Below are 12,936 nucleotides of genomic sequence, written 5' to 3' on the forward strand. Positions count from 1 at the left end.
GTTCTTTTATTTTGGTTAAGATTTATTTGATTTTTATGGTTTTAGTTTTAGTTAACTAATATATAATATATATTAAATAAGAAACTTTGAAATTATTATCTGTTTGTTAAATTCAGTATTTTATATTTCAATTAATTTGATTAGATTTTTTCCCTTTTATTTGTATTTGTATTAAATATTTGTATTTAATTTTTTTCTATATCTTTTAGAACAGATTTTTTTGGGTTATTTTTAATTTTTTAATTTGTTAAATGTGCATGGATTTCTCACTGTACAAAGCTATGTTGCATCGACAGTTTTTTTCATGCCAATAAAGTACTAAAATCACACTGAAATTAAATAGAGAGAGAGAGAGTTGGATCTTGATGAAAAACTCTTTTATTTAATAATATAAACACCTGCAACAAGACTGAATAAAAAATGACAGTCTCACAGCAGCTTTAGTGCAGATATCATGACAAAAGCACCACCACATTCAGCCAAAGACCATTCAAAGACATGTAGTGCGATCATATAAATGGATTGTGGAAACGCCTCAGCGTGTGTGTGTGTTACTGCTGTTTGAGGAAGAGCGCCGCTCCGCTCTGGATCCATGTGTCATGATCTCCGGCACACGGCAGCTGCACGTTTGTCACCACGCGCTGACGCTCGGCGCTGCTGTATACGGGCAAAGAGATGCACTCGTCCAGAGAATAACTTCCCACGGTGCTCTGAAACACACACACACACACTCTATAATGCACAACCTTCACTGGAAACATCATATCAGCATAATTAGAGGATAAAGTGTGTGTGTTACCTGCGGGATCCAGGCCATGTAACACGCGGGGACGGCAGACACGCTGGGAGATTCATGATGGCTCTCAGTCAGACGCTTTCCATCAAAAACACAACCTTCCAACTGCAAACCACCAACCTACAGACGGAGAGAGAATTCAGTTAACATGAACCGGCAGAGTTCAGTTTAATCCTGTTAAACGTGAGCTTTTGTACCTTCACTTGTAGTTTAGCTTCAGTGATCTGACCTCTCCATGACGCCACAAACTTCAGACTGTCCATAGAGCAGCTCATCAGCCTAACAGAGAGACGGAAAGAAGCCATTAAAACAGAGCATTTTAGATTTCCCCTGAAGTTTATTATGTTAGCTTAATTTTATTTCTAATAATCATTTTCACCCTCTGTTAGTACAATACGATTGCAGAATACAGATATAAAAATGGAATTTACTGCATAGCATTTAGCAAATTTTTATGAATAAATCAAAAGTAGGGCTGTAAAATGAATTCAATTCAAATAGCGACACGGCTATAACTATAATAATAGTAGTAACATTACTATAACAACAACAACAACATTGATTTTATGAAAATGGCTATGGTTAGAATTCATGTAATTAGACATTCTGTTTAATGACTAAAATTGAATCAAACCATTAAAACACAATCCAGAAAAATGAAATTGGAAAACATGGAATTTAGATTAAAAAAAAAAAAAATCCTTCAAAAAGGTGAATTTAGGCTGTTTTTGTTAGTGTAGCTTTAAAACTTCTTGATGTAAATGAGCTGATTTTAGTGTAGCAGGAGTATGTGATGTAAGTTACCTCACATTTAGTTCAGTAAATGTTTACAAGTTTAGTTTAACAGGTGTGCAGGTGATAGTTGAGCAGGTATTTGTTACGTAAGACACCGCAAGTTCAGTTTAGTAGGTGTATGTGAAATAAATAATCCCGCATTGAGTTTACAACTGTACGTGACTTGAGGTAACTTGCGTGCCCCCAAGTTTAGTTCAGCAGGTGTTTGTTAGGTAAATTACCTAATTTATTTTAACAGGTGTATGTGGAAAAAGTCTGTCTCCTGTTGTCTCTCACATATAAATCAACCCACATATTTGTTTAGAGCTGTTTTGGATTGTAAACGGTGCTTGATCTGTGCAGATTTCTCTCCTGATTCACACCAGACCACTTTTTCACTGGCGGAAGCGTTATTATGGACTCGTGTTTTAGTTAAAAATGTCTTAATGCTGGATTTGTTTCAGCTTTTGTCTTCTCCAGATGTTAACTGATGGACTGGAGTGGTGTGGAGTATTGTGATGTTTTTATCAGCTGTTTGGGCTCTCATTCTGACGGCACCCATTCACTGCAGAGCATCTATTGCTGAGACACTGATGCAATGACACATTTCTCCAAATCTGATGAAGAAACAAACTCATCTACATCTTTGATGACCTGACGGTCAGTACATTTACAACAAATGTTCATTTTGGATGAACTATTCCTTTCAATTTAGTAGGCAGAGTTATTTTAGCATCATTGCGATATTATTATAGTTTTTATTAATATAACCTGAATTTTTATTTTTCTATTTTATGATTTAATTTTTGTGCTATTGAGCTTTTTTTTCATTAGTTTTAGTTTAGTTTTTTTGTTTATATTGCCCCCCCCCCCCATTTTTATTTTCGTTTTAGCCTTAGTTATTATAGTACATCAATTTAAACTAAATGTCATGAGAAGAAATTCAAATTTGATTGGTTTTATTTTCTTTCAGTTAGTTTATTTAAAGTAACAGAAGTTTATTTTGTGGCTTTAACTATAATAAGCATAAGTCTCCTGAAGTTCACTTCAGAAAGGTGTGTGTTCAGTTCGTCACCTGGCGGTCTCCTGTCTCAGCGCGTTCAGGAAAGTGTCCGGGTGGAAGAGCTCCGACAGATCCAGCATCTCCGACAGCAGTCCGCTCCTCTCTGCCCTCTCCACCCATCCCTGCACACACACACACACACACACACACACACCAGAGCAGTGATTGGTCATGGAGATCAGTGTGTGATGATAGAAGTGATTTGAGTGCTGCTGGTGTCAGTTGTACAGTAACAATCACTATTTCCTTCTCAAATCTCTTCCTGCACCTGCTGCGTCTCATCTTCACGCTTCAGATCGGCAGAGACTCAGACGCTGCGTCTTTCTAAGAACATCAGTATGTGTCCATCTTTATGTTTATCCGTAGCAGTAGTGTTTGAGACATCAGCAAACAATCAACAAACACAACTGTCGTAGTAATCTTTTTTTTGTTGTTGTTGAAGATTTCAGATTCTCTTCTGCTCAAAAAGGCTGTATTTATTTGAGCAAAGATACAGTAAAAACAGTAATATTGTAAAATATTATTACAACTTGCAATAACTGTTTTCTATGTGAATATATGTTAAAATGTAATTGATTGCTGTGATCAAATCTGAATTTTCAGCATCATTACTGCAGTCTTCAGTGTCACATGATCTTCAGAAATCATTCTAATATGCTGATTTGCTGCTCAAGAAACATTTCAACTTCATATTTTTGTGGAAACCGTGATACATTTTATTGTTCAGAATTCCTTGATGAATAGAAAGTTCAAAAGAATAGCATTTTTTTAAATATAATTTTTTTGTAACATTATAAATATCTTTACTGACACTTCCAATCAATTTAATGCATCTTTGATTAATAAAATATTAATTTGTGTTTTAAAAAAAATCTTACTGACCCCAAATTTTGAACAGTAGTGTAGTGAATGAATATTTTAAATATTATTAAGCTGTATTGTATATTATTATTGAATAACTAAAAATAATAATTATAAAATAAATGATTAATTCAAAATAATTAAACAGTCCTTTATTTACTTAACAATCCTAATAGCAAACAATCTGCATCTGAAATTAAAATAAATTTCTGCTATTTCCAACTGAATTAACTCAGAAACTCATCACATTGCAGATTATATTGTTTTTCAAGGTCACTTCAACAAGATCTGTTTTCAGGAACTAGCAGAACATGACCCATGAACGCTCTCACACAAACATGCTCGACTTCCTGTTTATTAGAGTCGGAGTGTTTCTGCAGGTGTGTGTTGTGCTCAGATCTGTTCATCGGGAATAGACGGGTCACATTTACAGATTTCACAGATCTCTGTAAACAGCTGCTGCTGTGGAAATTCGACTCACTGGAGCAGGTGGACTTCATAATAGCGCTGACGGATAAGATTCAATTATCTGTTAGAGGAGCGCACATGAGGAATCCGTCCCGAGGTCCATTACAGTGCATCTCGGGGGAGTTTCGACACACGGACCTCCATGACCTTCATTTTTTGTCAGTTTGTGTGTCTACAAACCTGCTTTATAATCATTTTAGGAACCATATTTGACCCTTAAAGGGATAGTTCACCCAAAAATGAAAATTCTGTCATCATTTACTCACCCTTAAGTAGTTCCAAACCTGTATGAATATCTTTGTTCTGCCGAACACAAAGGAAGATATTCTGTAGAATGTGGGAAACAGAGCAGTCCTGGGGCACCATTGACTTCCATAGTATTTTTTCCCCCTACTATGGTAGTCAATGGTGCCCCAAAACAGCCTGGTTACAAACTTTCTTCAAAATATCTTCCTTTGTGTTCGGCAGAACAAAGAAATTCATACAGGTGTGGAACTACTTGAGGGTGAGTAAATGATGACAGAATTTTCATTTTTGGGTGAACTATCCCTTTAAGGCCCACTTAAAATTTTATTCAAGGTTTCATAATTTAGTTTTCGTTTCGGACTCTTAAAATGTTGTTTTTGCTACTGCAAGACTTTCAGACCTGTGGAGGATGTCTGAACTCAGAATTGCTTCAATATTGTAAAGCTCTTGATGCTCCTTCACCTAAATTCTCCCTCTCAAGTTCACTCAACCTTGCTCCTTCATTGGTTTACGGGGAGATTTGGTTCAGTGCAGTGCCTGAGGGAGCAGCTCAAATCATCATCATCATCATCATCATCATCAGCCCAGCTGGAGAAACACATTCATCACGAGGAGTGTTTCTATCGGCTCGCTCCGCAGGACTAATTACAGTCAAACTAACTCAGATCAGCAGCGGCGGACGGATCGGACACACGTGACAGGTGTTTTGTGGACGCGGCGGCTCATTTCCAGCTCTCGTCTCGGACTCTGACTGGACACCTCAGAGCAGTGAACTTCACCAAAACATGTCCAGGTCACTTCACCACAAAATCAAAAGATACTACTTATATATATGTATACACACACATATACACATATACATACAGGTGCATCTCAATAAATTAGAATGTTGTGGAAAAGTTAGTTTATTTCAGTAATTCAAAGGTATTTCTATTGTTAATGCAAAACCATGATAATTCCATGGTAAATAAAAAAAATGTAAAAACCTGGTGCTTTTATGTAAGTGATAGCTGAATAAGTTGAAACTTTCTATTGCATTAAAACGTTCTTTATAGCGGAAAAAAGTTCTTATGTTTTATTTATATGTTATACATATTTAACATATAAATAAAACATAAGAACTTTTTTTCCGCTATAAAGAACGTTTTATATATATATATATATATATATATACATATACATATATATATATATATATATATATATATATATATATATATATATATACAGGTGCATCTCAATAAATTAGAATGTTGTGGAAAAGTTCATTTATTTCAGTAATTCAACTCAAATTGTGAAACTCGTGTATTAAATAAATTCAATGCACACAGACTGAAGAAGTCTTTGGTTCTTTTAATTGTGATGATTTTGGCTCACATTTAACAAAAACCCACCAATTCACAACAGTCTCAATCTCAACAAATTAGAATACTTCATAAGACCAATAAAAAAAACATTTTTAGTGAATTGTTGGCCTTCTGGAAAGTATGTTCATTTACTGTATATGTACTCGATACTTGGTAGGGGCTCCTTTTGCTTTAATTACTGCCTCAATTCGGCGTGGCATGGAGGTGATCAGTTTGTGGCACTGCTGAGGTGGTATGGTATGCAACTTGAAGCTATGAGCTTCTCCACCCTTCCTCCAGACTCTAGGACCTTGGTTTCCAAATGAAATACACAACTTGCTCTCATCTGAAAAGAGGACTTTGGACCACTGGGCAACAGTCCAGTTCTTCTTCTCCTTAGCCCAGGTAAGACGCCTCTGACGTTGTCTGTGGTTCAGGAGTGGCTTAACAAGAGGAATACGACAACTGTAGCCAAATTCCTCGACACGTCTGTGTGTGGTGGCTCTTGATGCCTTGACCCCAGCCTCAGTCCATTCCTTGTGAAGTTCACCCAAATTCTTGAATGGATTTTGCTTGACAATCCTCATAAGGCTGTGGTTCTCTCGGTTGGTTGTGCATCTTTTTCTTCCACACTTTTTCCTTCCACTCAACTTTCTGTTAACATGCTTGGATACAGCACTCTGTGAACAGTCAGCTTCTTTGGCAATGAATGTTTGTGGCTTACCCTCCTTGTGAAGGGTGTCAATGATTGTCTTCTGGACAACTGTCAGATCAGCAGTCTTCCCCATGATTGTGTAGCCTAGTGAACCAAACTGAGACCATTTTGAAGGCTCAGGAAACCTTTGAGGTTTTTGTTAGATGTGAGCCAAAATCATCACAATTAAAAGAATCAAAGACTTAAACTACTTCAGTCTGTGTGCACTGAATTTATTTAATACACGAGTTTCACAATTTGAGTTCAATTACTGAAATAAATGAACTTTTCCACAACATTATAATTTATTGAGATGCATCTGTATATATATATATATATATATATATTCTGCATCAAAAATATGCAGGCTATCATATGAGATCTTTTTTTATAATTCTCATTATTCTTACATTCATAACAATACAGTAATACATAATAATACATGGAATACAGTTAATTTTCTACTATATTATAGTAAAATATTGTAATAAAATATTTTTAAATCAGAAAAATACCCTTTTAAAGAAAATACTGCAAATGCTATCATGAAGTAGGCCTGTACATTTTATTTTATTATTATTTAAATTATTTTATTAATACTACTACTAACAATATATAATACAAATAATTATAATCATTATCATTTTAAATGTATAAAATAAAAACATTTCTGTTATCGTATAAAACCAAGAAGAAAATCTAATTATTGTTATTGCTTTAAATTTATAAAATTACAATATTATATTTCACCACTACTGCTGTTATGCATTATTATTTAACAGCAAAAAGATCTGCACTTAGTAATGAGAATTTTGAGGTGAAAATGTGAAATGAAAATAGTCACAAATCTAATGTTTCTGAAACAGACTTCATTTTCCTTATGCAAAATATATATTCCTATTTCAGCCCCACATCAGAAGGTAATAAATATTACCCAGACATGTTTGGGAGATTCTCACATGCATAGAACGATGATCTATCTAAAAGTCTCGCTCCCACAGTTCTATATACACACATCAGCAGATGACAAACACTGAACACACCCGCTCACATTCACTGCTTTAGTGTTTACAGCAGGCTGGACTTTCTCTAAACAAACAGATTCCCATAATCACATATACACACACCATCACAATATTACACAAGTCAGTCGTGTGATTAATGTACATGATAATACACACGCTGCTGTTTGTGTGTGTGTTCAGCTGTAATGAACTCTCCCTCAGGTGATGCTGCTGCGCTCATGAATTATTCATGAGTCCTTGTCTGATGTCTTTAATATTTACGCCACGTAGCTCCTCCTCCTTCCTGCACTCAAGGTCAGTGTATCAAGTGCATGTGAGTCTATCTATCTATCTATCTATCTATCTATCTATCTATCTATCTATCTATCTATCTATCACTATATAACTAATATAGGGAATGATTATGATCAATCTAAAGAGCACTATAGCAAATATTATTATTTACTTGATTATCTTGCTTTTAAGTGATTTGCCAAGTGATATAAAGATAAAATAAAAGGCAACTAGGCAAGGCAGTGGCTTTGGACATGACAAATAATATCAATATTAAATAATATATAAATAAATAATTTAAACACACACACACACAATTCATTTCTGTGAATTGTGGAGACTTTGCATAGACTTCTATTTCTTTTATATTGACCAAACAATATTTTCTATCCCCTAACCCTAAACCTACCCCTTACAGAAAACCTGTTTGCATTCTTACACTTTCAGATAAATATCATTTACTATTTTTTTATATTTTATCCCGCGTGGGGACCAACACAATGTCAAAAATGTCAGGTTTTACTATCCTTGTGGGGACATTTGGTCCACAATCTATCTATAAATAAAATGTATCATGTTCAAAACTACTAACTTGCCTAGCAATATAAATGTAAAAAATGTAAGTAAAATAAACCAGTAAAGGAGTAATAAGTAAATAAAATAAAGAATAATATCTATTATTATTATTATTATTATTTATTTATTTTATGATCTTGTTTTTTATGTGATTTGTCAAGTGATATAAAGGTAAAATAAATATAAGTGGCTTTGGACAAGACACATTTTATATTATATATAAACATATTTAATTTATATATAATCTGACATGTCCAAAACCACCAACTTCATTTAATAATCTTGTTTTTAAGTGATTTGCCTAGTGATTACTAACATTAATGATATATTTTACGCATATATAATTTGTCATTTCCCAAACCACTGAATTTGTTTGATAATTACTGTTTTTTTTTTAACCTTTATATCCACATGCTAGGCCGATATATATATATATATATATATATATATGCTTCATAGCTGTTCAATCACCAAACCACATTGTGCAATACGGGCATCGGAGTGCTGTGAGCCGGTGTTATCAGAAACGGTACGTCATGAGCTTCACAGAGCTGGAATTTACGGCAGGGCTGCTATTCACAAAGCGCTTTTATCCGAAGCCAAAGCACAAAAGAGAGTAAAGCGCATAAAAGCACAGAAAAACCCTCATATAATCAGATGAGTCACTGCGGCCTACATTCCGACGGCTTTACGCTTGGAAAACAACCAGAGACACCTCGACACACGCGGCGTCTGCTGAGCCTGATGGGAGACCCGTGGCGGTGCGGGCAAACGTCTCCAGAGACTCATTAGGTCAGATGATCGCTCTGCATGGCCCTATTACAGCAGGAAAATATGCAAGCAATTTATAAGGCCAGGTGCATCCTGAACAAACACGGCTCCTTCGAGGCATTCCCGCATTCTAGGATCATAACGCTCCCATAGACACGGCTAAACAAACTCAAGAACACCTGGAGGAGGTCAAACACATTGCAGGACCTCTGGAACAACAGCAGCAATTTGTTTACCTGAATCGCGAGCGCTCGGGACACGACGGCTCGCAAATACTGCATCGGGTCCTCAGGGCCTTCCCATTTATTCTGCCAACTCAACGGACACTGAGAGACACAGAAACAAACGATTACATTGCCTTTATCCCAAAAACAAATAGCTGCTGATTTGCAAAAAGGCCTAATATTGCTTAATTTTATGATACTGAGTAAAAAATCAATTAAAAAAAATCAATAAAACTTTCCATCAGTTTTTGTTCCCACAAAATAAGAATACATTTAAAAAAGAATAAAAAATTACAAAAACACAACAGAATTACTAAAACTTGAACCATTTTTTTTATTTTTCATTTCATTTCAATTTCTATTTCCCCCCCCACTAACCAGTTGTATTTTGCAACATCTTTTCTTAATTTAATACAATAAAACACTGTTCCATATGTGTCTTTTCCCACAAGATGTCAAGAACCAGTGTTGTTACTGTTAACTAAAATGAAAACTAAAAATTAAAATTAAATAAATAATATATATATAAAAATGTAATAAAATATAAAAAATTGAAATGGTCTGAAACTGAAATCAAATTAATAAACAAATAAACATAAAAAGACAAGAACAAACAACAAAATTACTAAAATGAAAACGGAATATATATATTATATTATATATATAATTTTGTAACATCTTTTTATTTTTATTTAATGCAATACCGTTTCATGTGTCTTTACCTACAAGATGTCATGAACCAGCGTTGTTATCGCTAAAAATATATTTACTGAAATGAAAATTAATAAAAACCAAAGAGATGTAATAAAAAACCAAGAACACAGAATAAAATTTCTACATTTGAATTCAAGATTAGGCATAAAATAATGTCATACATGAGAAAATGGGCCGAGAATCTCACCGAAAGTGACATGCTCGAAATTTTTATTTTTCCACTATTTTGGAATCAGCATCACAAAATAAGAAACAAATTTTGCATTTCATTCAGCAAATATGATACGGTGTAATCAATATATAACGTCATTTAGCCCAGCCTCTCATACTGTATTGTTTAATTAATCAAGCAGGTGCACTCTTACCTCCTGGTTCAGAAGCGCAGTGGCCAGTTTGTGTACGTCAGCGGTCAGGAGGGACGTCCCTCTGATGACCTTACTGAGCGAGGCCAGCGATTGGTGAATGCTCTGGACCAATCGCACCGCATTAAACTGCTCCAGCTGGATGAATGAGAGAACGGGAGAGCCGACGCCCTCGCTGGGCGGAGCCACCTTCTGATGGATCAATGCGGAACCCTGAGAAAGAGGCAAGAGCCAATCAAAACCTAGACTCAGCCTAAAGGATACGCCCACACACTGTTTAATGCTTATTGCACACAAAACAGGTGGCGAATATCTGATTGTCTGTTTTTATGCAATTTCCAGGAGTGAAACATCACTTTATATCTGTCTTTCGGGAGATAAAATTGTGTTTGTGAGTTTTCATGATGCCTAAAACATTTTGAGTGGCATATTTCAGCTCGGGTTGTTTTATGACTCTGTCACAAAAGGCTGTTATTGAAGGATGAGCAGTGAAAAGACAAGACCGAATTGACAGAAAACTCACAGAAATGTGTTGTTATTCATTTCACATGCGAAGGGGCTTTTAGATAGACATCTTACAGTATACTGTAGGTACATTAGCAAAAAAACAGCCCTTTTAATTGTAAGGGTCAAAGAAACAGCATTTATATACTATTATAGTATTTATTGATATTTTGATTGAGTTATTTTTTAGATTTTTTTCACTCTTATTTAATTTTTTTTTGTAATTTTATGTGCTTTTGTCATTGTTATTAGTTTTAGTTTTTTATTTTTCTATTTACTTTTAATATTTTTTTATTTATATTTATATATTAATAAATATATATATTTTAATACTTCAATGTAAACTTATTTATTGCAGTTAGTTGATAAGGCAACATTTCTAATTTTAAAATAATATTTTTTTTTTTCAGATTTATTTAAACTACTGAAATCCATTTTTAACAGTTTTACTTTACAATAACAACACTACAAAAATAGAAGGAAAATAAATGATGAATTACCATAATTTTTAAATTTAATTAGCAATATTATTTAAACAATAAGCAATTATTATAAACAATAAATAATAATTATTAATTAAAAACATTATTAAAACAATTATTCTAAATAATTATAATAAAATAATAATAATACAAAAACATTAAAACATTATACATGGACTTATTGGAAAAAAAAAAATATATATATATATATAAATATATTATATAGTATAAAATATTTATAAAATTTTATTATATGAAAAATATATACAGGGGTGCACATAAGTTGTACACAGTTGCGCATGTGCGACCAAAATAAAAAATGCAATGTGTAAATAAGTTCAGAAGGCTCATTTGCGTACCGACATGGTTGACAGCTGTTAATGCACAATTACCATTTTAGATCGACAAACTTTAATGTATAAGATTTCTATTCACACTGAAAGCATAAATCTAGGCTATTCACTGCCATTTTCAAAGCACAATGCAAAACTTTGACATTTCATTCACTGACGTGCTTCACTCACTCGGCAACGCTAAACCTGGCAGCGCATAGATTTTTAGATTTACTTGCTGGCAACCCGCCAAAATAAAAGCTTAAATTTGGAAATTATGAAAATTAAAATTTAAAGAAAAAAGTAAATATTAGCATTTTATTTTTAAGTTTACTATAAAATAATTGTATTTGCAGGGCTCTAGACTGCGACTAAAATGACCATTTGCGACAATTTTTTGAGAATGTGCAAGTTCAAATTTGACGTGGTCGCATTTGTGTGAGTGCATGGTCTACGCTGCTCTAAAGCGTCTGCTTCATACAGCGAGCGTTGCAGAGTTCTCTGATTATGTGAAGAGAGTGACAGAGGTGCTTTCAGTGCGAGCGCTTCAGGTGCAGAGCCTGGTTTATACTCGCCGCGTCAGCAAAAATGACACGAATATAGAGGAAACGATGGCGGACGGAGGATTTGGTTTTCACACTAAAGTAAAATAAAAGACCGATTCTTAAACCAGAGAATGTGAACATGTTGGTATTCTTGTGGGGAAAAAAACATGCAAGTCCTGTTACTGACAGCCAGTTTAGTTTTCTTTTTAAAAAGCTTGTTATCTTTGCTGTTTACCTCACGTTACGCTATGGAGGCTTTGCTAATTTTTATGTTTTTTATTTGATTCCTCAGTGTTTGCTAGCATTCTATAATTTATTAGTCGGTATATAAAATAGCATGTGGTGTATGCCATGCCTCATCTTATTCGTTTTTGTTAATTAACGTTATGTAAGCTAGTTTGTCATTATAGCCTACTGTTTTATTGTTGTGCTTTTTAATTAAGAATAACAATGAATCCATCTTTTGTTTTAGTCTTAAAAAGTGAAAGGTGTATAGATATAAGCAAAACAATTATCTTTTCTTGCAAAATGTGACACCAAGATCACCAATTCACAAAGCTCAGCTTATAACACCGCAAAATTCAAATCACAAATAATACAGATGAAAAAGAATGGGTTAAATGTTGAACACTTGTTACCATATAACTATAAACTATGATAAAAGTTCATCAGCATGCACTGATTAATCCCATGTTGTAGCAAAAATAAATAAAAAATAGCGACCAAATTATGTGCTCGTGCAACCAACTGAGAAAGTTAATCACAAGAGAGCGACCAGTGGGAAGAATGAGTCTAGAGCCCTGATTTGTATTTAGTACTCCCTTTTTATTTTAAAATATAATGGTATTATCACACATTATTATTTTCTTTATTATTTCAT

General features: G+C 34.0%; 1 protein-coding gene across 3 annotated transcripts in view; it reads right to left on the reverse strand.

Annotated features, from left to right (window-relative positions):
- Window positions 1-360: 360 nt before the first annotated feature.
- The window catches only part of dync2h1 (dynein cytoplasmic 2 heavy chain 1), a 97,230-nt gene continuing 84,654 nt past the window's right edge, over window positions 361-12,936 (reverse strand). For all 3 annotated transcript variants that reach the window (XM_058799774.1, XM_058799775.1, XM_058799773.1), the window contains exons 85-90: window positions 10,197-10,406; window positions 9,130-9,219; window positions 2,646-2,755; window positions 994-1,075; window positions 800-916; window positions 361-710 (exon numbers count right to left, since the gene is read on the reverse strand). In XM_058799774.1, coding sequence (XP_058655757.1) covers window positions 552-710; window positions 800-916; window positions 994-1,075; window positions 2,646-2,755; window positions 9,130-9,219; window positions 10,197-10,406 — 768 coding nt within the window. In that variant the 3' untranslated portion in view covers window positions 361-551. The remainder of the gene's footprint in view (window positions 711-799; window positions 917-993; window positions 1,076-2,645; window positions 2,756-9,129; window positions 9,220-10,196; window positions 10,407-12,936) is intronic.

This window comes from Onychostoma macrolepis, chromosome 15, assembly GCF_012432095.1.
Source record: "Onychostoma macrolepis isolate SWU-2019 chromosome 15, ASM1243209v1, whole genome shotgun sequence".
Taxonomy (NCBI): domain Eukaryota; kingdom Metazoa; phylum Chordata; class Actinopteri; order Cypriniformes; family Cyprinidae; genus Onychostoma; species Onychostoma macrolepis.